General features: G+C 38.6%; 3 protein-coding genes across 3 annotated transcripts; all 3 read left to right on the plus strand.

Annotated features, from left to right (window-relative positions):
• Positions 1–492: 492 nt before the first annotated feature.
• On the plus strand, positions 493–14370 carry LOC145486434 (KAT8 regulatory NSL complex subunit 1-like). The gene is made up of 8 exons (XM_081465104.1): positions 493–763; positions 2886–4662; positions 6573–7297; positions 8444–8549; positions 9540–9622; positions 10340–10474; positions 11611–11906; positions 13079–14370. The coding sequence occupies exons 2-8, from the start codon at positions 3599–3601 to the stop codon at positions 13829–13831; spliced, it is 3162 nt and encodes a 1053-aa protein (XP_081321230.1). The 5' UTR covers positions 493–763; positions 2886–3598; the 3' UTR covers positions 13832–14370.
• A 2283-nt stretch (positions 14371–16653) lies between these two features.
• On the plus strand, positions 16654–19478 carry LOC145487053 (uncharacterized). Its single transcript, XM_081465761.1, has one exon. The coding sequence runs from the start codon at positions 16753–16755 to the stop codon at positions 18211–18213; it is 1461 nt and encodes a 486-aa protein (XP_081321887.1). The 5' UTR covers positions 16654–16752; the 3' UTR covers positions 18214–19478.
• A 1569-nt stretch (positions 19479–21047) lies between these two features.
• LOC145487221 (ATP synthase lipid-binding protein, mitochondrial-like) lies at positions 21048–24927 on the plus strand. Its single transcript, XM_081465945.1, has 7 exons — positions 21048–21189; positions 21261–21332; positions 21979–21998; positions 23150–23196; positions 23332–23360; positions 23852–23978; positions 24617–24927. Exons 1-7 carry the CDS (start codon positions 21145–21147, stop codon positions 24784–24786), a joined length of 510 nt encoding a protein of 169 aa, XP_081322071.1. The 5' UTR covers positions 21048–21144; the 3' UTR covers positions 24787–24927.
• The last annotated feature ends 89 nt before the right edge of the window (positions 24928–25016 follow it).

Here is a 25016-nt window from a genome sequence, read left to right on the forward strand (position 1 = left end):
ATAAAAATTGGCTTATGTTAACTTGCTGTGATTTATAAACATTCCAGATTGACTTGGCTTCTTTCTGCTGACACTTTTCCTTAACACTGTGGTGTTACAGAAACTATCCATACCCTCCCACAGAAGGTTTTTTTGTTTTGAACCCTCCCATTCCTCTGGGAATTCCTATTTAGCTTCATATTTTCCTTTCAAAATTTTGGCTTTTGAAATCCCCCTCCCTCTCAGAATTTTCAATAACCTTCCTGGAACTAAACATTTTGTGTCACTCTAAGGGGTAATTAAAGACAACTTACTACGACCAGTCCGCAGCCAAGCAAGGCAAGGTGCCCTCCTCAAGATTTCCAAAATAACTTGATTCAATCGTCAGAAACATTTAAAAGAGCTGTTTTGATTTGGATTAAGCAGAAATTTCCAAAAAGAAAGTTAGTTACTGGAACCATACTCACCGACCCGTCCCTTGAGAAGAAATTCCATATATGGATTTGTATAGAGAGGCCAGGCTACTGAGCTTTTTGGACAAAAAGTACGTGACTGTGGCATAATCTTTGATTGCTGGAAAGGAAATATTTAGCACTGTGCTCGCACATATCTATTTCGCGTAATTTTTGACGAAACGGAAGAGATGACCGAGTTTGAAAAATTTAGATGTTGGGATCTGAAGAATATGAAAGAATTTCGTGTTGTTATTCCCAGGGCAGCAAGCGATTGGACTGGGTACAAGACAATGCGCCTTTGGCGAAACTCGGATCTCCCCTTCTCGCAGGTAATGAATTTGTTCGATGAAACTTATTTGTCATTTTTTTTAGCAAGACTTAAGGCTAGTTTTAAGTTTTTTTTTATTATTTTTAAGAAAGGCTACTAGGGCAATAACCCGACAAGAGACCTTCAATAAGAGAAGTCACGGCATCCTGCATGCTGATAAGACATAAAATTTCTTCAGAACTTTCTTTCGCTGCTTTTTTTTCATATTTCAACAGTTTTCGCATGGTCCGGATTTGTATCCTGGGTGATTCAATTATCCAAGATGGTTTTAATTTTAGGGGAACGCATATGCTTGGTGAGGAAAAGACATTCATCGTAAGCGGGCATGTGTAAAAAATTTTCGCGATCGCGTCGATCGATGGACAAGTCTTGGTACGTGTCTGTAGTGCGTGACTACAACATCTTACGGGGGTAGGGGTGGGAAGTGTTTTGTACACAGTAAAAGCCATAGTAGGTCGTAATTTTGCTTGATGTTTGACTGTGCATGACTTACCATGCAGATATCTGTTAGCTGGCTGTTAAGAAAAGTGTGTTACATGATCTTTCAAGACATAGTAGCTTACTTGGGGAATTTTGGCCAAATTCCAAGAGTCTGGCTGTGTCAAATTTGTTTCATGCCCTTTCAGGGTAGACTTAGACTCGCGGAAAAGTTATTAGTCTCACTGACTTACAAAGTCTCAAAATTACTATTTGATACCACTCCAAATTATAGATTTTGTAAATACAAAAAAGTATATAATTTTCATAGGACTCCAGGAAATCTGTCCAACCTGTTTTATCAAGATGAGTCTGTAAGCAGTTTCTCAAACTAAACACACATGCTTGGATAAAAGTAATTCACACCTTTGAAATTATATCAATAATAACCTCAATATTTGTGAAAAATATGCTGGTTTAAAATTATGTTGCTTTGAATTTAATTGAATATAAACACCGAAACATACCAAGACAAAAAGTGGAGTTGTTGAGTACAAAATTAAAATGAGGGTCAATGCAAAGTTGTGCCCCAGCGCTTAGTTCTTGACACTGTACTCACATGTATGCATAGACCTTGCCACAATGCGAGCTTTGTTTCTGATCATTCCCAGACTTCCTCATACCCGGCATGATTAAGTGAATATTTTTGACATACCATAGGTATTAATTTCACCAATTCACTGATCAGGGATGTGTTAACAGATTACAGTCTTTCCTTCATAATACATGTACCTATTTTCAAGTTCCAATTAAATGCAATTTGTGCCAAGGATTTGCCTGCAGTTTGTGTAAATTATAAAGTGGCAGGCAAGATGCAGCCCTATCCAGTCAGTCTTTAAAAATGAATTCAACTTCTCGTTCTGGTGAAGTTTTTGAAGAAAGTTTTCGCTTTGTTTGATGTGAGTAACTCTCGGTTTAAAGTAGCAACCTTGAGCTTGCCATATAAGTGTTAATTAAATAGTTCCTCTTTTGATCGAGGTATGTCATTAATTTCTACTGAAGGGCAGTAGATTTTCATTTTATCTAGGAAGTATTCAGACATGTATATATATTTTTAAGATTTATATATAAGTATCTTCTCCCACGAAAACAGAGAGAATGTTTGGTTAGGAATTGAGACACGTTACAGCATAGCATACTCCTTGCTGAGCTACTTCCGGTTTGTAGGTCAACTATGCAAACCATGAAAAACAAGAACTGTACTTTGGTGCCAAAATAAAACCACTTGCTGATGAGCGTTTGACACCGAGTGACAATTAATATCATAATCACCCTGGTTCTTTAATATCGCTTTTGAAAAAGACAATATCAGCTTAGCACTGAATTACGCAAGCTTTGTACCAGGAAAATTCATCGAACGAACTCAATATCCGTTATTTTATCGTTCGATGCTCGATTCTCGACTTGTGGAAGGTGTGATACTAAGTATAAACAGCGCTTTAAATGTAAATTCTTAATAAAATAGTTGTTTTCTTCGATCTCTCTTTTCTGAGGTTGTGAATTCACTGATCGAAGTCCGTTCCAGCTTCGTTTATCGTTGCGAGAGCACAATTCTCCTAATTTTCCCATGAATCGTTTTCATATCAGCTACTACGTAATCCTTAATTTCTTCGAATTTACGCTTTCTCCTTTTCTTTTTCTTCCAGATTTCATGACGATGAAGAATTTCGCGCCGTGCGCGATATCGCTCGCGAAGGAGGTGTGTTCGAAACACGCACAGGAAATCCTATTCTTCACTTTTCTCTGATGAGACAATCAATTCTCCTTGGTTGGCTTTGTCTGATGATGGCGCTCATTGTTTTATCGACCAATCACACAATTCATCGTATAGGGTGGTCTTAGCATTGATGCAATCGCCTAGAGCATGTGATATTTGCACGAGGGTTTTGCTGATACAAGAAGCTCGGAGTGGATTCTTACGCCGCCATTTTGATTAGCGGGAAAGGAATTTCAACTCGCTTCTAGGGTGGTCTGTTTGGAGGTGAAACGGACTGCAATATCATCCTGAAGGTTTCAAATACTCCCATCCTGACTCTTTGGTGTTCTGGTGTGGTTTCGACGAGAGTCAGCGCGGAAAATAGAAGACGAAAATTTGGTGTTTTTTGCATATATCAAGTTTGGTGTGTTCTTTTGCGAGATTAGAACACGCACCACCAAGACGTGGCGGTCACGTGCTCGTCGCGCTAAAAAAACGTTTTCTCTACTCCCCTTGAATGGACTTTAGAAACTTTAAATTTTGAGGTGAACTTAGTCTTGTGCTTAATATTTTGGCCATAATTCCCTGTTGTAAGCAGCCGCGAAAATGCTTTCAACGGGGCCTCGTTGCCATCGGCAGTCATTGTGAAGTGAAGTATGGTAGATGGCTCAAATGGCTCCCGCACTGACCGAGGCGACCGCGTCTCCAGAGTCCTCGAGGAAGAATTCTGTGGATCGTCACTATTCATCAACGGTACAAGGGGAACTTAAGCAAGAGAATACTGGTCGAGCACTGGACTTAAAGCTGGTTTCTCCGAACGGACTTGTACGATTGATAAGTGACAATAACATTGCAGACATTACAAATACTATCAAGCCTTCGGAGCAGAACACACCCATAGTTTCAAGACTCACCGGAGATTTGAGAGGGAAAAGTGAGATGCCAAACGGACATTGTGATGAAAAACTGCAAGAGAGTGCCGCAGATATGTCAAGTAATTCCGCTGCTACAGAGGAAAAGCGAAATTCGTGCCTTGATCTTCCGCGAAAGACATGTGCTTCAACGGCGAAGACTTCGGCTGGTACATGCAATACTGTTTGTGAAAATGAAGAGAAGAGTCGAGTTTCGGAGCATCCGGTAGCTAACTTAGAATTTGGGAAGGCCTTAATTCCTCAAAGGACTACACAGGCTTTTCGACGGCAAGGAAAACTGGATGGCCGAGCGAGACGAATCGAAACGCGCCTTCGCAAACTTCAAGCGCGGCAACTGAGTGACCATGTGCTTCAACAATTGGAAAATTTGGCGGAAAAGCGTGGTGAATCTCGCGATTCCTCCTCCGCTAATTTCGAACCAGTTGGAAATTCAGGGGTCGGGATTATTCCCGAAACTAAAAGCGCGTCGAATATTTCAACGGGAATAAAAGCAGATCGAGTTGACATCAAAGCTGTGCCTGGAAATCTTGCAAGCCGGGCGAAAAACAACAACGCAACGAGTGTCGACAGCGTATTGAAAGAACTGGAGCGTATTTCAGCTGAATCTTACAACTCCGAAGGGAGCATCTTGACTGATTTAAAACAAAATTTCGATGCTGTAAATTCAGTGGAAAGCTGGAGTTCGCAAGTTGAATTTCTGGAGAGCATTGATGATTCAGATGCCACCGAAGCGAGTTCCGGAGAAGAAAGCGACGAAGAAGGTGAATCGAAAAAAACGAAACTACGGAGCAAACGGTGAGTACAATTTTATTATCTTGTCGAAAGTATGTATGATCGCCTTTGGAAGCGAAAAAGAAATATCTTTTCGCATCTTGCTTATTATCAAGAAAAAGCGTGGGAGCGGAACTGTGCCGCGAAATTTATCCGCAGCGAGACTTTTCCAAATTCATTTAATGGAGGATTATGGATTTCTGCCTGTTTTTGAACTTTTCTCAGGTTATATTCAACTTCTAAGGTTAACGGGAGACTTTTTTCAGGTAAAAGTCGAGTTCTGTTCGAAATCTGTAAGCAATGTGGATGACATTTTAAATTTCCCTCGCACGAAATTTACAACAACGAAATAACGCGATCTGAAGCGGGAAATAGCTACCATTTTCATCTTCATTCCCCTTTTCAATGAAAACACTCAAATTATTACCGCAAACTGAGCGATCACAAGCTTTTGAAGCAATGTTTCGCTGTTTTTCTATGTTGGGAATTTTAATGCTCTTGGGCGATTCGTTTGCCTATCGTATTTTCCTGACATTGCATTCCAATTTCTCTGTTTTGGTCTGACATCAAGGCCTTCGCAAAACTTCATATTGACCAGTGACTTAGGCTAATTCGCGATAAATGTTGAGGAGTGCACGTTTAAATGTGCCTTTAGATGTTGTTTCTCGGTTGTATTTTGTTTATTTTCCATCTTCTGTCCTGTTTTAAGAAAATTTGCATATTATGTCGTCGATGCTATATAAGGAAATTTTTAATTTTTCAGAATGGCTTTTTCCCAATCCTAATTTTATTTGAGATGTATTCCAAATTTACAGTTCTATGTTTACAACTGATTTTGTGAATTTTCAGGAAGCTGTAGTATCACGCTATCTTTTTTGTTTTCTACTACAGAAGATAAATTTTTTGTTTTCTAGTTTGTACTTGTTTTGAATGAATTATTCTCATCAGGGCTTTTCTTTGTACCTGGTAAATATTTGAAATCTTGGTGTATACGACAGAAAAATAAATTATTTATATATTTACATTTTTGATGACCAGCAAGTATAACCTTATAAAATTGTCAATGCAAATATTTCTCAGTAGGTTTGTGTAAATCATTCACTTGTCTGGATTCAAATCAGCACCTTTGCATGCCTTTTGTTTGTAAACATGTTATAGGATTTTTCACTTAAATCTCAAGATCGTATGCAAGGGTACATGTACACTATATAAACCCTGCCAGTTGATTGTAAGAATGGTGTTCTTCTCAAGCATCATTCACACACTAAAATTGTTTTTAAAATGTACTTGTTATTGCACCTATAGTAGATGTTGTTCTAGCAAGTTCTTATCATATAACAGTATTTGCGTATGTGAATGTTGCATTATTTTTAAGTTAACATCGCTATGGTGTGTGTTAGTGTAAAGTCAGATAATTTGCTTCGTTTCATTATTGTTTCATATTGAGTCACTTAAACTATTAATTGACATGCTAAGTTAAGTGAATAGTGAAAGATGTTCTGAGATCTTGGAATTATCACATTTTATTTTCAGTTGTATCCTGTGCCATAATAGTTAAATTAAATCATGAGTGAGGCCTGCAAGAGAGATTTCTTGTTGAGAAACTTTGACATTCCTGTTTACTTTGTAAAATTATATGGTATTGCTATATCGATTCAACAATGTTGTTATGCAATCATGCAGATTTGAAATTTGAGTACCTACTTTTCACTGTTGTATCTTAAGACAATGGCATAGTAGCTATTCTCTTTATGTGTAACTTACAAAGGAGGTTAATGAAGATGGGCTTTAAATTAAGAATGGCTTAAATGCATTTGTATTTGAGAACATTCTCAGTATTAGCCTCCACTTCAAACTATTGTTGTTCAACTTGAACAACGACGATATTTTGTGGTAAACCATTGATATTTAGTTAATTGTATTGTTGCAAACAGGGCGAAGATTTTCAGGAGGCAGTATCGCCTGGAAGAAGGCATAATAGCTTCCCATTGGTCGTGGCTCCAGTCTCAGATCATAAACGTTGAAAGACAGATCAGGCGATATGATGATCTTTACAAAGGAGGAAGGTTGAGGAAAGGAACAGTAAAACTTCAAGCTTGTTCCTCAAATGCTAACTTAGCACGAGGCAGCAACGACATTGATGGTAATGGAATTATAAAGGGCATTAAGAACAATGCTGTGTCAGTGTCTGCTTTAGACATTGCCAAGTCTAAACACTATGTTGATCACAGTAAGAAGGATTCATCAAAGGAGTCTGATAACCATGTACCAAATGGAGTCAAGCGTAACCTCCTTGATAGTTCCTTGTTGAATGATGAGGATGTTCCACTCAAGCGGTATCGAACAGTCCTTCCAAATGATTCTACAGACAGCAAGCTCTGTGGCTCTTTGCCATCCACTTCAAACGATGTGTTTCCTCAATGTGCAAGAACTAGAGGAGTTTATACAGTCAGGAAGCGGCGTTTAGTACACTTATCGCACATTCGACATAAGCCCAAACCTCATTCATTGTACTGTGGCTGTGTAACTCCTTCCACACCTTGTTTGATTTGTTCTAATTCGTCAAGGACATTACCGGTGGTTAGTTCCAGTCAGACGACAGCAGAGAAGGTGGCGTCCCTGGATGGTTCATTCCATCCTGTGCTTTCTTTTTGTACAGGTAAAGGCAGAAACATTTAGCCAGAATAGAACCGTTTATTCTGAGGGAAAGGTTAGAACTTTCATATGATCTGCTGCAAAACGTTTTATTAACTGGGAGTAGCATGTTGGTGTTATTTTGGAGACTTTCATTCCCAAACTACAACACAGCTGGTGTCATTCTTTCAAAGTGTGAAAACATTCTGTGTCATACTTGAGACCAAAGTGTCAATTCTTATGAGATGTCATGGACAATTTGTCTTAAGCAATTGAAATGCGCTGGTGTGTGACACAATCTTGTTGAATTTCTCAATATAGTTTTAGTTTTCCAATTTTTTTTTTATTGTTGTTATTATTCAAAACATGAGCAGAACATGTCTCTCTGACTTAACTCCAAATTGCCCTGTTCTTAACTTTTGTATTTCTATGCCCCTTTAAATGTGAGTACTGCTAAGGATGGGGAAGTTCAGTTGTACAAATGCAAATGGGAGCCACAACTGAGATTTCCACCATAGGTGACAATATAAGACCAAGGCTTTGGTGCATCTGCATTCTAAAGGCAGCTTTGGCCTATACTGCCTTGTATGAGTTATTTTGGCCAAAGCCATTGTCCCAAAAATTTGATTGAAAATCTAAATTATGTAGTAGACATAACATTGCAACACACCCAATGAAAATTGAAATGTGAAGCAATTACATTTTTTAAGCTCACTACAATTGATTGACAATTTTATCACCAATGGGCCTGTTGAAGATTTTCCTGTGTAGACATGTTATACACATGAAACAATAAGGTCGCCATTTTGATGGTCAACTGATGACTAGAATTTGATAGTGCTTTTTGGTTATCAAATTATGTTCGTCTCAATTTTGTTCCAAGCATGACACAGGCCTTAGGAGATTCATGATACCAACACCAAACCTTCATCAAAACAGGAGCAAGTCTATTATAGCAAACTAACATCAAAGAGCAAGCCTTAGATATAGCTGATAATTTGATTCATTTGTAGCGAGACAGACCGGGGCTGCGTTCAGGCTTGTAACCATAAATGCCATTATCAAAATCAGATGACTGCAAACCTTAGTGCTCTATTTCCTCAAGGGAATAAAAAAGCTGAATAATCAGTGAACTGAATTGTGACTGATGTGTCCTCTGGTGTGCTTTTAGACATTCCTCTCCAGTTGCATTTTGGTGCATTGTTGAAAAGGGGTGGCTTTGAGAAGAGGACCAAACCACAAGCATTGAGAACTACATCACAGATAGTAGAGAAGAAGTAAGTCAATTATCCTTGGTGACCGTCATTTTTGTTTTTTCTCATTATTCAACAGACAGTCTATTCTTAAGCAATTGTGGAAACCACGGTCAGTTTTGTTGGGTATGGAAAAATTGTTGCAGGTATCAGACTGCGAAAATGCAGTTATAAGTATACTGAGCAGTGACTTGACTATGAGTGAACTACAAAAAATTGCAATTTTATGACTCATGGCCAGTTAAAACAATTTTAAAGCCCTCTTTTCTGCTGCAGACTATGTAAGACCTGTAGTGATAAATATGAGTCGGTAGCAAATGCTAATTGTTACCAGCATAATTAATGTAAACCTGGGGTTTTTGTCACAAAATGAAACACTGTAATGCTTGTTTTTCCTTTCTTTAATTGATATCTGTAACTGCTCCCAGTTTGCTTTAAAGTCTTGAAAGCAAAGTTGTGCTAGCTATATCATGGACAGATGGGTCAGTGTGGAGGTTGCTAATTAATTCTTCTACCCTTGAATAGCATGGAAACCGGCCATTTAAGTTTAGCATAAAAGGTGGCCATGTCATCGCTAAGAATAGCAAATGAAATAAGACAGTGTTATTGAAATGTAGATTTGTTCAATCAGCTGTCACAGCTGAAGTTGAGACTGGAGGTAGTTTGGGGCACTGCTTAGTTTAATACCTGTCACTTTTTAACCAGTAGTCATTATAAGTATTAAAATGTGTGTATCACATCAAAGACAGACAGGTTGAACTATTAATTTAGTGTTTTTATTGACTTCTTGATGCTGTAAATTTGTTATGCTAATTTTGAACTTCATAATGTAAATTAGTTTTCCTGAATGGAACGTCTGCATGGTGTTGTTTTGCGAAAGATTTATTTCTACTAGTCAAAACTCTGAAAGGATTGCTGTCAAAATGAGAGAAAAACCTTAGTTTGCTTGTATTTTTTTTGTTAGGCTAACTATGTACAGATTTAGTTTAATGTTCGTATTTTGTAATTTATAAGGAAACCGCCTGTGGTGACCAAGACAGGAAAAAAACGTGGACAGCTGGCCAAGGGTGCTGCAGCTTCTCTTTTGTCCTCTGCTAGTAAGTAATTTAAGGCCAATTAATTATGTTATCGGTGTTTCCTGAGATGTCTCATATTGAAAAAGATTTTAATTTCCATGTTGATAACCTGATCAACTGTCTTGAACAGTTTTCTGATTTCCTCGAGTGTTTTGAGTGTCAAAAGCTACATGTTATGATAGTGTCAAGTTTTTACAGCAAGGTATTTGAGGTCTAGGGTTTACAAAGCCATAAAAGAGAGGCATTGAAGCTCACATCACTTTCATCTTGTGGTGTTTTTATTACAGTCAAAACAGCTGAGAGCATTCTGGCCAAATAGTGGCTGCTGCTTAATCCAGTATTGCTTAGATTTTTAAATCAAAGATTCTTAACTGAAACTGCATAAGGCAATCATTGAACATAGAGAGGCTTCTGCAAATCCAATAAAATTGCATTTTTTTTTTGTTTCTGTGATTTTCTCACCTTTTCATTTCAAGGTAGATTAGTGGGAAACCTGGGGGGAGGAAATTTGCATGTGTGACAAGTATATCAAACTGCGGGAATGGTGTTTGTTTGCTTGGGGGGAAAATGTATGACACAATTTTTTTTAACTTTCCAGAGTATGAATTTTAGTCAAATTTCCTATAAGGAAACAAACTCCTATGAAGAAGTGTTCCATGTACTCAGCTGCTCAGTTTCCAGGTTCGGTAAATGGTAATTGCCAAGTCTTCTGATTTTTTTTTTTAAATTTTATTTTAGAACTCCACAATCAGAAGTATGAGAGAAAGCGAGGTTATTCTGTCTCTACTCCAAAAAATGCATCTAGAGGAACAGAAAACAAGATAAGTCAATCAGATGGGCCAAGGAAGAAGCGAGCGGCAGCAATAAGTGCTGGTAAGAAAGTAAACTCATCCATGTTGTTGTGGTTGTTGTTTTTACATTAAAGGGAATCTTGACTGAAAAGCGTTTAAGCTTCCAAAGTGCACCTAATGGTTCTCTTTAACTCATCCCATCCAGGGCTTTAAGTTAATTTCTCCGTAATTGTTTTGAATCCAAAATGTTTAGTGTTCAGTTAAATCACCTGAGGGTTGCCATGTTTACTTTGTGGTAAATTATGACGTCATTGCACTGTGAAAGTTCTCAATGTGGAGTCCACAGAAGAAGATAATTTCTCATTAGGAGGACTTCTGTATATCTAGATTCCTGCAATGCTGTATTTTAAGAATGTCAATCCATGCAATAGTTTACAGTAACTGCAGAATTTCTCGTGCACTCATTGGCTAATTTTCATTGTCAATAGGCGGACAGACACATGAATTTATAATTTATGCAAGTGTCAACAAGCGAGAGCAGGCAATTTAACAATTTGTGATCGTAAAAAAGAATTCACGTCAGTTTTTTATGCGTCTGTCCTGTTATTGACAATGAATTTCGTCATAACTTTGTCAAAGTAGTCTGCGGATCCATCCAGCTATCACCCTGTGGATCCACAGCCACTTTGACAATGTTATGACAAAATTCATGATCAACAACAGGACAGATGAATGAAAAACTGGTGTCAATTTGTTCAATGTCATAATTTCCCATCAGGCTAAGCAAAGATAAACATGGCAATGCCTGGGAGATTTGAAACTCTAAAATACCAGAAGCAAAACAACCGGCATTCCAAACAGGCAAAGATTTATCAACTACAAATTGAGGAAATAAATTAACATGAACACCAACTTTTGATTTGAAACAAAACTGTTTTTAAGCCAAAATTTCCTTTAATGTGATTGTGTATAACAGCAGGCTGTGTTATATTTGGCGTATTTTTATCATTTGATAAATGGCATGTTGCTTGTTCCATAGACCCTGAATTTTTTTTTCTCTGGGTGCTCTATAAACTAAGTTGCTCTTAGTTTTCTGAAAACCACTGGTAGGCACGTAGAAGCAAAGGATTCTGTTGATGGTTTGCTGTGTACCAAAACTGCTTCATGGTATCATAATCCTAATGTTTGTCTAAAATATATTTTTTGATGCTTTACCAGCTGCCCAGCTTCAGAAGCGTGCACGCAGTTTGTCGCTTCCAACTGTGGTGTCATCACCTTCCACTCCAACATCTGCTCCCAGTCCTACCCCAGGTTTTACGCAGTCTATGCCACCATCCACCCTTAATTCCTTGTTGAAGAAGAAGAAAGGGAACAATGCATTTGACATCAACAACATTGTGATTCCATACTCAATGGCCTCTGCCACAAGAGTTGAAAAACTGCAGTACAAGGAGATCCCAACTCCAAGCTGGCGAGTGAATGATGTAGCTGATGATGATGAAACTAAGATGGAGGTATGCTTGACTTGCTTTGATAACAAGGGTCCAACACACCAAGGAAATGTCTCATAGTTAATGTTGGCTTCCTTGTGCTCTTCTCTCTGCTACTAACAAGATTATGATCAGGCAATACCCAGTGTGTAAAGACAATCATGTCAGATAGCTGGTGGGACTAGTTGATTTGGTCCTTCCCTTCTTGCCTGATGCACAAGTGAAGCTTTTTGAGGCAGAAATTACGCAAAATTAAAGGATCTCAGTCACAGTAGTTTGAGTTATTTTATTATAGTTATTTTTTATTTTATTTTGGCCATGTACAAAATGATCGTTAATTGAAGGAAACCTGAAAATAGCAGTTAAGTAAGAAAGAAAAACACTAAAGTGATAATAAAAAACCATAAGGAAACAAGGATAGTCAAGGATGGTCAAGGATGGAGAAGGTTAACATGCATTGCAAATGACAAACTTGCAAATGCTAAACTATTCAAGACATGTAAACCGTGATGTAGTAGAGGAAGAAGAAGGGCTAAGCCCGATTACCAGCGAATATTTGACACTTTTAAGAGCAGTTTGAGCCTTATATCTAATTTAAACCGTGATGTAGCTTGTTTAAAAACACACTAGTATTGTGAGAGGTCAATTTTTTTTTTTTAATGTAATTTTTTTTCTCGGGTTAGTGAAAATGACCGTCAGGCTAGCAAATCCTGGTTAAAACTTCCTCTTTGGCAAGCTCAAAAACTGATTTTGTGTGCACCCTGATATCCCTAATTTCCGTGATCATTGCTCGCCATTGATTGACCTTACACTGATCTTTACAAGTTGTATGAAATACAAAACAGAAAAATATCTTCAAGCTTCACTTATTCATGCAAGCACCCCCTGAGTTATAGTTAAGGAATTTTCCAATGTGCCACAAGGTATTGATGTACATGTAAAAAGATGTAAACAGAAACGGGAAGATGGGAAAACACCCAGAGAGTATTTCCGGTTGAAACAAAAAAGTGTGTGGTCTTTGAAATACCGGATTCTTTCTATAAACGCAGCCTGAAATACTTAGCTCTTGTCAATGGTAGCCCACCTGTCACTTTGGTGATTTCAAATTTTCTAAAAATTTTACTCCAAAACACGTGAGTGTTTTGTTTAATGCGTTGTAAAGCACATGTTTAAACAGTCTTTGTCTTGTTGGACAGGAGGACCAGACTGAAAAGGACAGTGAGGAGGACACGTCAGACGAGGTGTACATCTCAAGACACGGATTCTGTGAGGAGCATGAACGCAAGCGATTCCTGGGACTGGTAAAAAAGAAGAGAAAGCGAACCTCGCGACAAAGCAGTGAAATGAGCCTTCCAGATCCACCATCTCCACTGGGTTATACGGACAGTCAAGGAGGCACCCCGCCTGGGACTCCTACGTGTAATACACCTTTGCCGACACCAACTGGGAACTCGGTACCAGCTACAATCTCTGTTCCTTCTGCTTTTCCTCCCCCTCCTTCAGCTTCTTTGTCCCCGTCTGGGACTCTCACACCCACCTCAGCAATGCCACCATCCATGGAGAGATTTCATCGCTCATTTTCAGACTCTAAACTTTTGCATCGAAGGTCGTCTTCAACTGACAGGTCAGAAAAATCAGTGAATGATGAGGAACTCTGGCCACCGGTACCTCCATGGCCAGAGAGGACATTTCCATTATCAGAATCGGATGTCTCTTCACTCAAACTTCCTACTCCTCTGCCCACACCAGCTTCTTCTGTACCCGCTTCCCCTTCAGCGTCGTCACCTGGTAGCCCTATGTGTTCACCTTTAGCAAGTCCGGCCTCTGATGCAAGCAGCGAAAAGAATGAATGGACAGTCAAACTTGTTACGGACCAGGGACCAGGCTCAGGTGGCGACTCAGGAGGAGCGCCAAGAAAAGGAATTGTGTTAAAACTAGCAAAAAGATAATAGGGAAAAATATGTAAAAGGTATTAACACATCGGTTGTCCAGGCAAACAGCTGCCTTCATATATCAAGAAAGGGCTTTGATAACACTTGTATATGATATATCTGGGTTAGTTATGGCGTTTTTACATGTGAGAAAAAAGTAGAAGCGTGCTTTTCGTTGTAGTGTTATTAGTAGGGTCATTTTGTGTTGCCCTTTCTTGATTGAGGACTAGTTTGTTGTCTGTGACTCCTGTTAGGAGTATGTTAGAAGTTCATGGCTTGATTTGAGATACCACCCAAAGTATTAATGATTGAAACAACCGAAAAAAAAAAGAACGAAATTTGTCCGAGTATAATGCATGTACTTTATACGTAAGCATTCTTTCGTTGAGAGAGAATTTTTCTCACTAGTCATGTTTGTATATAGCCCGCATATTTCCGCTCGAGTAACACTTGTATTTTATGAGTTTTAAACATCGTGTACATTGACATAAACATAGATTTGTAGAGGTTTGGTTACGACAAAAATGGCAACTTTGTGAATAAACTGATTTATATTATACGCTGTTGTTGTGTTTCCTCATTTTGGCATTGGTGGAACACTTGGTGCTAATGAGTAGTTTCCTAACTTAGTTATGGGAGTTTACATTGCTCGGCCAGTAAAAGAATAATAAAGCAAAACATTGCTGAAACGATTCTAAACGGGATAGAAAGACCAGGAAACAAAAACCTACACAATATTATGGAAGATTGACTACAATCTTGTTCACCCGAGTATCCACTTTCTAAGCGGTGTCTCAAATTATTTCAATACTCTCAAGTTTTCACCTTGGCAGCTTTATCATTAATTATCATATCTTGGTCAATTTATTTATTTTATATTTGAGTGATAAATGTCGCAGGAGGTGGAGAGCCTCAATAGACAAAGCATAACCTGTTTAGCAGGGTGAAGTCTCGTTTGTTTTATGGTCTTGGGTACCCGAGACAACCCTCCCCCTGAAGCAACTTTGTCGAGCGTCTATATATGAAACGTCGTCTCTGTAACTGAGGAAGAGCTGACCCCGCATGATCATTCATAACCCTTTATTGAATAATCAAATGTGCAAATATCCCTCTTTCTTTGTGGTTTCCTCGGTCATTAGATCAAAGTAAGTGGGTTTTGCGGAGTTAATTTTCACTTCTTTGACACGAATTTCTGCTTTAAATCCTAAATCTATCATTTGGTGACACTCGCCAAGCCAAGAATTGTCTCGGTTTGGTGAGCCAAATTGTTTATATGAAGAAACATCGTCTCGCCTGCCAGGGTTACCCCACCTGCCGAGGCAATACAACTCGCCCACCCGAGTTGTCTCGCCCCCGAGACGGATTCGCGATCCTCTTGTAAACGGTCGGTTGAAGTCTTCGAAGAAATAAGAAAAAAGTTACCTCGGTTAGGGTAACTTGGAGGGAGATTTCTCGGATAACCGAGACCATATAATTGGGGCGTCAGACAGATCGCGACAGGAAATGAGTGGTGCAGGAATTATCTGATAATTATAAATGAACGGGGTAACGGGCCAACTCCTACCGCCTGGGGGTGGGTGGACAACATAACACCGGTCCAGTCGGTGATGACGACGGAAAGGCTTATGTGGAGGAAAATAAACCAGGAAATATCAACTTTTGGCCTGTTGATGAGCTGAGTTGACTACAAATGTGCCCTTGATTTTTTCTGATTGCCAGCAATCAAACTTTACCTGATATGGCAGGTTGAAAAACAAGCAAGGTCGATCTTTTCCGGGTAGTCTGAGAATTTTCGATCAAGTGAATCGGCGAGAGCATTAAAAAAAATTGAAAAAAGAATAATAGGAAGCCCGGGGAATTCTAAAACAAAACCGAGGGGTTGTTTTCCATAAAGCTCAATTTTTTTTTTCTAATAACCTCACTGAAGATGTTGAGAGCGAAACACGCTTAGGGCGAGTAAAAAAAGCGTGATTCAAAACCGTTCCAAGATTGCAGTCTAAATTCTCATCGCTGTTTTTCATGGCTACAATTTTAACTTGGAGAATTTGGCTTCTGAATCTGACTTTTTCACAGTTAATGATTAAAGGCTTAAAATTCTTAACTTGAGTTGATTATAAAGGTAATTAGGGGAGCTAATCACTATTCCAACCGCTGGAGATTAAATGGCTTTGTAACAATGCAGTTTAATGGCTTTTAATGCACTCCAACGGTTTTTTCAGACTATAAGAGGGTTTTTCTTGAAGTTCGTAACATGCTTGGAAGTACATGTAGATTTACAAGACGGTTTTGAAACGACCAAATGAGAGTTAAACAGAGTCAATACTGTTTACCCTTTACATGACATGATTTTCTTTCTTTCACTGAAATTATAATTGCCTGATTCTGAAATTTCTTGATATGTTGTGTTAGAGAATCCAGCTGTTTAATTCTACATGCGCGCTTGTCACATTGTGTTTCTTCAGTATATAATTTTAATCCCATTTATCAAAAGAATGATTAGCCGTGCCTGTAATCTTCCTTTTTGTAGTTCAGTATTCCTTTATTCCTCGCGCAACGTAGAATATTTCGTTTTGCGCGAAAATGACCGGTTAAAACAGTTATGACTGGGGCGATTAAAACCTTCCTTCCACTTGAATCCGCACTGCAATACAGAACAGCTGTCGCGTCCAGGCAGCGACTACTGAAAAAAAATTTGTTCAAGCTGAATTATTAAAAAATCGACACGTAAACCTCATTCTGAAAGTATCACTCCTTTAAATCGCGCCTCTGAACAACGTAGGGTAACTTTATTCACCTACAGAAGGCAAATAACGTGCGTTCTTTTTACTGGTTGAATCGCGGTTATTTTTCTTACAAAACAAACACACCTGTGATTTGTGCTTTTTCCGTTACTAAAAGACTTCAACAACAATATAGCGCTATTCACAAGAAATCCATTAATGTCGGAGAGAATGGAGGTTAACATGCTCAGAGAGATATTAGTGGTTTTAGCTTATTTTCTGTGCTATATTCAATTTGCGGTCAGCGCCCGAAACAGCGAAGGGGAACCGGATGAAGATGGCGCAAAATCGAGTGGTCGAAAAATTCTGGTCTTCGGTGGGAACGGTTTTATTGGAAGCGAAACCGTACGAAGACTCCTGGATAAAGGAGACGAGATTACCATCGTGAACCGAGGGAATTGGTACTTCGATTCAAGCGAGCGCATCAAACCGTTTGTAAAAGCGCATTTTCTATGCGATAGAGACAAACTGCTCAAAGTTGATTGCGAGGAGCTTTTAACATCCGGGTACTACGACGCTGTGATCGATTTCAGCTCGTACAATGCGAGGCAGATAAAACAGGTGGTCGACATATTACATGGTCGAGTTGGTGTTTATATCTACATCAGCACCGATTCAATTTACGAGGTCTGCGAGAAAAAGCATTCTGGACTTAGCACTGAAGAAGACGCAGTCCGACCAAAGAGCCCGAAGAAGCGCCTGGAACTTAAGAGAGAGGAAAAATACGCGCATGATAAACTTGCTTGTGAAGAGGTACTCGAACAGGAGAGGAAATCTGGTGGATTCCCGTACGTAGCTTTAAGACTCCCGGATGTAATCGGACCACGTGACAGTTCCTTCCGCTTTTGGACCTATCATCTGTGGATACGCATCCACAAGGCCATTCAACATCCGGTACATATGCCCAGCGGTGTATCAGATGTGAAGTTTAGTCTTATACACGTAGAGGACGCGGCAAAAGCCATCGAGAAGGTCTTGGATGTTGGTCCCGCGGCTCACAACCAAGCTATCAACCTGGCGTTCAGCGAACAATTCACTCTAAAAAAGCTCCTCCGAGATATCGCCGATAAACTGAACGTGGACGAGCTCGAGTTTATTTCGGATGACGATTCCACGTGGTATTCCTATCCCACGGTTACAAAAGGTCCTCTTGATATCAACAAGGCCAAAATTCTTCTTGGCTGGGAGCCCATGACCTGGGAGAGCGCACTCGATTCACTTTCCTCTTTTTTGGAGGGTGCCATGACTGAAGAAAAATTTGTCAGAGAGAGAGAAATGCTATTGGCTGACTTCTTTGAGAGCATTGTTCCTGAAGAACATTACCCAACCGCGCTAAAGAAGCTGATTGAAATGTACGGAAATGACGTAATGGAAGGAATAGCGTTGGACATAGGCTTCGATACAGCCCCTGAAATCGAGGGCCCGAGTGATGTTCAAAATTCCAGCGCTGCGCATGAACAAAAGTCAGCGGAGACGCGATCGGAGGCTAAGGCAGCAGAGAAGAGCGATAGAGAAAGTGTCGAGGAATTGGTGACGGAAGTTGATTCTGAAAACGAAGCTAGTGAATCAATTCCAAATTTAGAAGGAAAGAAGAAAGACAAGCACTTGGATGAACTGTGAATTATTTTAGATAAGACACTTGCAAACACTCTTTTTCCTTGGCCATCGTAGCTTTAGAAGAAACAAAACACAAACCGCGGTGATAAACATGGAACCAAAACGCATGTTAAACAAAGTTAATTTAATCTAGTTAACGGTCACTTCTGAAGATGTATGTTGTACATACGAAACGTCAAGGAAATTAACTTTGTTTAACATGCGTTTTGGTTCCATGTTTATCACCGCGGTTTGTGTTTTGTTTCTTCTAAAGACACTTGCACTTTGAGAATTTTAGTCCACTTCAGCAGTGAAATATTAAGCAAAAAATTTTGTTTTATTGTCTTAGTTTTCTTGAAAGCGAAAATTAATTGTAAAATAAAAAATTGCAATCTGACCAATCAGATAATTAGTAGTATGTTTGATAATTTTCATTCGTTAACTTGGGATCACAAAGCAGCCAGTCGGATAGAACTGGTCAAAAACATATTTTACGAGAGCTACATACATATCCTCCGGAGAACACTTCGTAGAAAATCAATTCATGGGTAGAAGAGTAATTATATTACTAACTACATGTACTTATTAACCGGGAGTGAGGTCTTAACGGGAAAATCTCAAACCAAGACCTTGCCGTATTGACCGAGCGATAGCGAGGTTAATACGGGAAAGTCGAGAAATGAGATTTAGCCGTAAAAACCTCACTCTCGGTTGATAAGTAGGTATTACATACTTTATAACCCGCTTCGCAGGAGTAAACGGGGAAGGGACAGTAGGACAGGCAAAAATACGCGGGGAAGAAGGGGAAGTTCCTCCCCTCTCTCACTCTCCCCCTATCCCCTCCTCCCTACCCCGCTATCCCTTCGTGTCTCTCCCGTTTTACGCCTGCTATAGAGGCTAGGTATTTATCGGTACCATGTTTTTCAAGATTTAAAGTTAACGTCGTTCTCAAGTCTGTGAGGGCTTTTCCAAACTTTCACGGCTATACCCCAGAATAGCCTGCGTCCCAGACAGTCTAAACCGCCGGTATACCGGCGGACTATACCGGGGATTTTGTGACACTTCCGGCTCCAACGCAAGCTAACCCCAGAACGATCTAGCGACAGTCAAGATGATAGGCAGGATATTTTTCTATCGAGTTTTAGTATAAATCTATATCACGAATGCCGTTCTCTGATTGGCTACGCTACTCACTATCTATTCTGTGATAGATGGTGAGTAGCGTAGCAGTGTACCCTTGTTAACAAAACTACGGCCGCTTCTTGGCGTTTTCGAATCGAAGTGTCTGTGAAGGGGATTAAGATAAAGTTTTGAACGACTAAATTAATTAGATTATTCGCTCTCGCCGAGAGTGAATAATCTAATTAATTTAGTATAAATCTACTAGTCGTTCAAAACTTTATCTTAATCCTCTCCTAAGGAACACACAGGCTAAAACAGATCGACAGATTTAAGTAGAACTTTTCAAAGCACAAAAAAGATCAAACCGAAGGAAAATTATAAAAACACGTAAAACTATTTAGCCTGCAAGCAAACAACACTGTGAAGCAATGGAAATTTTATCTGCGCTCGGGCTTAAAGTTGTTCCCTACTGAATTTTGGAATTGCCTTTTACTTGCCGTCAGGTTTGATAATCGAATTAGTGTTGCATTCAGCAAAGCGCTACAAAATTAAGGCTGTTGAAAAATATGTGCTCCGACTTAAGGCGAATTTTATGCATTTCTCTTAGTCTCGCAGCGCTAATTGTTCAGGATAATTAATGTTTTAAGGTGTTGTTTCTTTCTAATGAACCGCGGAATTTATTCGGATGCAGGGTCCATGACGAACTCTGTAGTCGGGAAATTGCTTAAAATTTTGTTGTACACTCAGGCTTTCGTATCCCCTGATGTGCTTGTAGCTGCAGAAGCGTGCTTTTTGAGATTACCATCGAATAGAATCTGAGATTTTTGATTGATGTGAAAATCGAAAAATCTTTTTCACTCTATGGTATGAAAAGAATTACGCCTCCTGCATGATCAGATCGCTCCAAGTCACCTCAGTCACTTCGCTCCAATCGAAAGTTAGATCGCTCCATACAAAAGTGACCTCACACCGTGTAAGAAGTTAGTGAAATATTGGCGGGAACCTTTTTGTTCTATGATATGAGGTCACTAAACAAATAGTTAACATTGCAGACATAGAGATGTGTTGCTTTAATTATTAAAAGGTCGAATTATATAGATGCTGAGGTTTAAATTTGTTTTGATGACAAAATGCCGCTAAACCGTTAAAGCGGTTAAAGAAGGTACTGAAGCGTGGTAAGACTTGTAAACCTTGGGTGCCCTAAAACGTTAAGGAACTTTAAGATAGAATCGAAAGGAACTTTTACAATAATTGCCTAATTTCTCGCGCTGATTGGCTCATTTTAATCATCAATAAGAGTACAGACGGAATGAAATCATAATTTATGCAAGCTTTCAAGTTCAACTTTCAGCCCGTCAAACTGTCAACTTTTTAACCAATGAGATTTTGTGGCGGCGAGTGGTTCCGCAGTAAACTTTGACAAGGTTATAACGAAATTTATCATTAATAAGAGGACAGACGCACAAAAAACTGACGTCAATTTGTTAAATATAAGTATTATCCGAAGTGCTCTTGTTATTTGTAGGGTGAGTGCTGATTCTTACTGGGGGTGATTCATCGCTGTCTCCATCTTTTCCCTGTTAACTACAAAACGAAGAAAATATGGTAATCTCAATTCGTTGTCTTTATCTTTTCTGATTGAAGACGAAAATCTCACTAAGACGCAAAATACTTTCGCATCTTCCAAGTGCAGCACCCAAGCGAGGCTTGCCCCAGAACTCCAAGCGATCGCTATGAGTATCCCAGATTGCACTGCAGTGTCCCTCCTCGCCGTCCATCTTGGAAAGTAGAACGGAGCGTGGCGTTATATCATCAGAGAAGTTATCATAAAAGATGTTTTCTTGCAGTAAATTTACCTCCCCAGTCGCTAGGAGTATTGTAAGTGTAAGTTGTTTAAAGTTTCGTTAGAGCTCTAGCCTACGTTAATCGAATTGCTTTGATATTTGTAGGTTGGCAATGGTCGCGCACTATCTCGGCCGCTTTCTACCGCCATTCGTCCCCAGTCACAAACTTTGGCAATGGTATGTACTCCGAAGGGTGGAGGAAGTGAGACCAAATACCTATAAAATACGAAAGAGATATTTATTTTTGTCTGGGATTGTAATTTAGGCGTACTTTGAGCGGGTTTGTCACAAAACTTTTGGACCGGCGTCGGCTTGTGCAACTTGAGATAGGGTTGCACGTGTCATTAGAGATTTCTTCGTAGTAAAATTTAGAGACGGTAAATGTTAAACTAGGCATGAGGCACAGTTTAGAAAGTGGGCTTTGCGAAAGGTTATTAAACTGCTCGATCGCTTCGTTTTTGAATGGATCCACGATTGGAATTAGCAGTTTGAAGTATTGGGGGGTGGGTTCATAGAGATTTCAATATACATTTGTACTAAACTATACATCCAATATACGATGCTGATTATTGATGTAGAATTCTTAAATTCCCGTTGAGCGAAGTCAAAACTGCATATCAGTTGAATGAACGAAAGACCCTATCTTAGGGGAAATCTTGATTCAGTTGAAATTCCTCCAGTGGAAATGTTGGAAATTTGGATAAATCATCGATGAGAATTTCTTTTTTGACATTGAGACAAAGTAGTAGTAACTTGGGTTTAATTTTTAGTTGTTCTGTATTTAATACATGTGATTAACCTTTTTTTTTCATTGTTACTTCAGAATGTTCAGTCAGCACAAAAGTAAGTGTAGTTTGAAGTATGTGTTTGTTGATGTTTTAGTTAAGGGAATGATGTTTATGAAAAGTGCTGCTTGGATTTTGTATGGTTTAGAATTAGCATGGAGTAGTGGGAAAAAGTGTACACACCCAGTTCAAACCAAATTGTGTTTTGAAATGACATATGCAACACATCTTGCACTGTTATTTTCTCTCTGTTGGAAATTCTCTTCTACATGAATTCTTTCCAGTGAACTGTAATACAAAGCTTGCACTAGGAAACTTATTGACAGTGCAAATAAGTTATTTTTATTATAACCTCGGAAATTCTTGCAGGCTCATTGGGTAATTTTTATTGGCAAAAAGTGGACAGACACATGAATTTTTATCTCACGTTTTGTCTTAATGTAGTTGCTTCTGCCTTTTTGATATTGTGAAAAACAAATTGATGTCAGTTTTTCTTGCATCTGTCCAGTTACTGACGATGCATTTCATCATGACATGTCAAAGTAGTCTGTGAATCCACTCACCTTTCATCTTGTGGATCCACAGCTACTTTGCATTGTTATGGCAAAATTTATTGCCAATAGCAGGACAGATGCATGAATAACTGATGTCAATTTGTTAATCTTGATTCATAAAAACATTTGTAAGATTTTGTTTATTTTGCATCACTTGCATTGCTAAGCTTATGTGACTTGAGTAGCAATACTTGCAATGCATTACATTCTCAACATCATTTTATTTATGTTTGAGTTTTGAGGGTGGATGGGTTACAAACATAACATGGCCATTTCTTTATATTCAAGGAGCTACATCACGGTTTGCTCATATTGAAAAGTTTAGCCTCAATTTTTCAAATTTGTCGTTTGTAATCCCTGTTAATAATCTCCATCCTTAGCCATCCTTTATGGTTTATCATTATCTCTTTGGTGTTTTTCTATCTTATTAAACTGTTATTTTCAGGTTTCCTTCAATTTAAAGGTTATTTTGTATGTGGCCAAAATAACTCAAAATACTGTGACTGAGCTCCTTAAACTACTTTGATTGTATATGAAATAAGCTAATTTTAAGATTATTGAAGTTGTGTGGATTGTTGCGGTAGAAGTTAACATTTTTATATGTCCTACTTTTAAGTGAATTGTTCCTTTTTGTAACACTGTAATCTATTTACAGGAATATGTTTAACCTGTCCCGTGCTGTTGTATCAAGTCAATTCTCTAGTAAGTATAGAATAGCTAAGTAAATGTTGTAGTAAATTTTTCCATATGGTGAAGCACTATATTTCAGATGCAAAACGAATTTGCTTTGTTAACTTCTCTCATTATTTGTTCTAACCCTCCTGTTTTCATTTTCAGGTATCCAAAAAGATAACTTGCAAAGCAAGGTGAGTTGCAGGTTATTTTCTCAGCAGCATGGTCCTGGAATGAAATCAAAGTACTTGACAAATTAACAGCCTGATTATGTGCATACTAGCAAAAATGTCCCAAGGCCATTGTGCTTTTAATGAGGAGGTTATAAAGAGAGGTGCATTCATAGAGAAAGGGAAGCTTGAAAGAGTTGCAATGTTAATCTTTGGAGAATTTCCAGAAATCGTGGGTTAATTAATGTCCTCAATTTCTGACATATTTTTTATTTAAATAGTGTGGTTGTTACAAAGGTTTTGCAGGGAATTTGGTTAACATTTCGCTTAAAAAATAATTGTATTGGTATTAAAAATAAGCAAGGCCATGTTACATTCCTAAGGTTTATTTACTGGTATCTTAAAATCAGGAGAGGGAAAAAAGACTATTTTTCATTAATTTTTTCATCATTTCCAGCGGTCACTTTGATTAATCTTTGAAAATGAAGTAATTGTTGTCTCTTTATTTGTGATAGGCTGTAGTACCATCCTCTCCCTTGTTAGCTCTGGCCTGCCGAGGCTTTCAGACAAGTTCTCAGGTGCAGGATGTTGATTCTGCTGCTAAGTTCATCGGTGCTGGTGCAGCTACTGTAGGTGTTGCAGGTCAGTTGATTTCCTTATACTTTTAAGTTCTCCATAAGTACTAGTAACCATCTTTTAGTCTTTTGCCTAGCAGGCTAGTACTGCTAGTCATACCAGCTTTCCTTGCGATCAACATGATACTTCAATGTAAGAAAATGCACACAAAAAATCATGACATTTTTACTAGTTTGTTTTCCCATATTTATTGTTTTTTATTTCCCCAAGCTGGGGTTGCTGGGATTTAAAATGGTCATGGCCAGGAACTATAAATTTTGTCCATGTACTTGAAATTTTAAGCAAACCCCAATGGTTTTGCTTTTCAAAGAAATAGTATTTATCAGTTATACCCAATTCTTACCTGTAAGTGATTGGTGAACTTGTTTAGAACAAGCTCAAGGAATAAATTTTTTTCCAGGCTCATGTGTTTGGATTTGTATATATTTGGACAATGCCTAAGCAAGTACAAGTACTAGAGAATCAGTCACTCTCTGAAAAGAACTTCAGTGCACATTTCATTTACTTTTTCTCGTGTTGTGTGTGAAAATTTGCTTGTGTTTGCTTTTGTATTTGCTATGAGTGTGAGCCATACTTTCTTGTTAGCATCGCATTCTGGTCTGATTTTAATTTGTGACTGACAATCATGTTTCCTTACACTACAGGTAGTGGAGCTGGTATTGGTACAGTGTTTGGCAGTTTGATCATTGGTTATGCCAGGAATCCATCCCTCAAGCAGCAGCTTTTCTCGTATGCTATTCTAGGCTTTGCTCTGTCTGAAGCTATGGGTCTTTTCTGTTTGATGATGGCCTTTTTAATCCTGTTTGCCCTGTAAACTGTATTCCTGATCAACATGCGATCAATTCATGCCATTAATTTTAGTAGATGGCTTTGTGGAAGGGCTGTTGTGTGCTTGTGCTAATTTTATTTTGTGAACAAATAACTGTGATGGTCTCAAATAAAGTACCTTGTGTAACATTTTGTACACACTTTATTTTGTTGTTTCCAGATGTTAAATCAAGCAGGGCCAATGATACAAAATCACTAATTTGTGTCTTTTTCAAA

Source organism: Orbicella franksi, chromosome 5, assembly GCF_964199315.1.
Source record: "Orbicella franksi chromosome 5, jaOrbFran1.1, whole genome shotgun sequence".
NCBI lineage: Eukaryota > Metazoa > Cnidaria > Anthozoa > Scleractinia > Merulinidae > Orbicella > Orbicella franksi.